Genomic DNA, 757 nt, shown 5'->3' with positions numbered 1-757 from the left:
TCAACCCCCCCTTAACATTTTGGGTCATTTTCTGAAAGCTTTGGGTTCCTTATCCGGGGACTGGGCTGACTGGTGTGATTGGCCGCGGATGTCACATGGTGAAAGTAACTTTACGGGGTCGCCAGCTAGTAGGAGGGCTTTATGGAGCAGAAAAACGACAAAGCGAGAAAAATTATTTTCCACTCCAGAAATTAATGATCATGAGCTCTTATTTGATGGACTCTAACTACATCGATCCGAAATTTCCTCCATGCGAGGAATATTCGCAAAATAATTATATCCCAGATCATAGTCCGGAATATTATAACCGGACAAGGGAGTCCAGCTACCAGCACCACCATCAAGAGCTGTACCCAGTACCACGACCCTCCTTCCCCGACCGCCCCTTCAGCTGCGGGGGTCTCCAAGCTCCCGGCAACCCGACCACGCTCCAAAGGGGACACGGAGACCACCACCACCATCATCATCATCATCATATCCCAGAGAAAAACCAGCAGCTCTGTGAACAGGCTGCTCTTACCACCACCACCACCTCCACTACTCCTTCCCCAGTCCCTCCAGCTTGCAACCAGCCAAATCCCGAGCATCCCACCAGCACAGCTTCCAAACAACCCATAGTCTATCCCTGGATGAAAAAAATCCACGTCAGTACTGGTATGCAACTTTTATTTTCCTCTTCTGTCTCTCGGCTCTCTTATTTTCACACCACGTTCTCCCTCTCCTCCTCCTCCTCTTTTTTTCCCCCCCCCTCTCCCTT

General features: G+C 50.2%; 1 protein-coding gene across 1 annotated transcript; it reads left to right on the top strand.

Annotated features, from left to right (window-relative positions):
* Positions 1–95: 95 nt before the first annotated feature.
* On the top strand, positions 96–654 carry LOC104527357 (homeobox protein Hox-C4-like; the record flags this gene model as incomplete). The annotated part of the gene is made up of 1 exon (XM_010171053.1): positions 96–654. A coding segment is annotated over exon 1 (559 nt), but the record flags the coding sequence as incomplete, so codon positions are not given.
* Between the last annotated feature and the right edge of the window lie 103 nt (positions 655–757).

The sequence above is a fragment of the Antrostomus carolinensis genome, unplaced genomic scaffold (genome assembly GCF_000700745.2).
Source record: "Antrostomus carolinensis isolate BGI_N321 unplaced genomic scaffold, ASM70074v2 scaffold48776, whole genome shotgun sequence".
In the NCBI taxonomy this organism is placed as follows: Eukaryota; Metazoa; Chordata; class Aves; order Caprimulgiformes; family Caprimulgidae; genus Antrostomus; species Antrostomus carolinensis.
The sequence above is the reverse complement of the archived record's forward strand: the minus strand, read 5'-3'. Positions and strand labels throughout refer to the sequence as shown.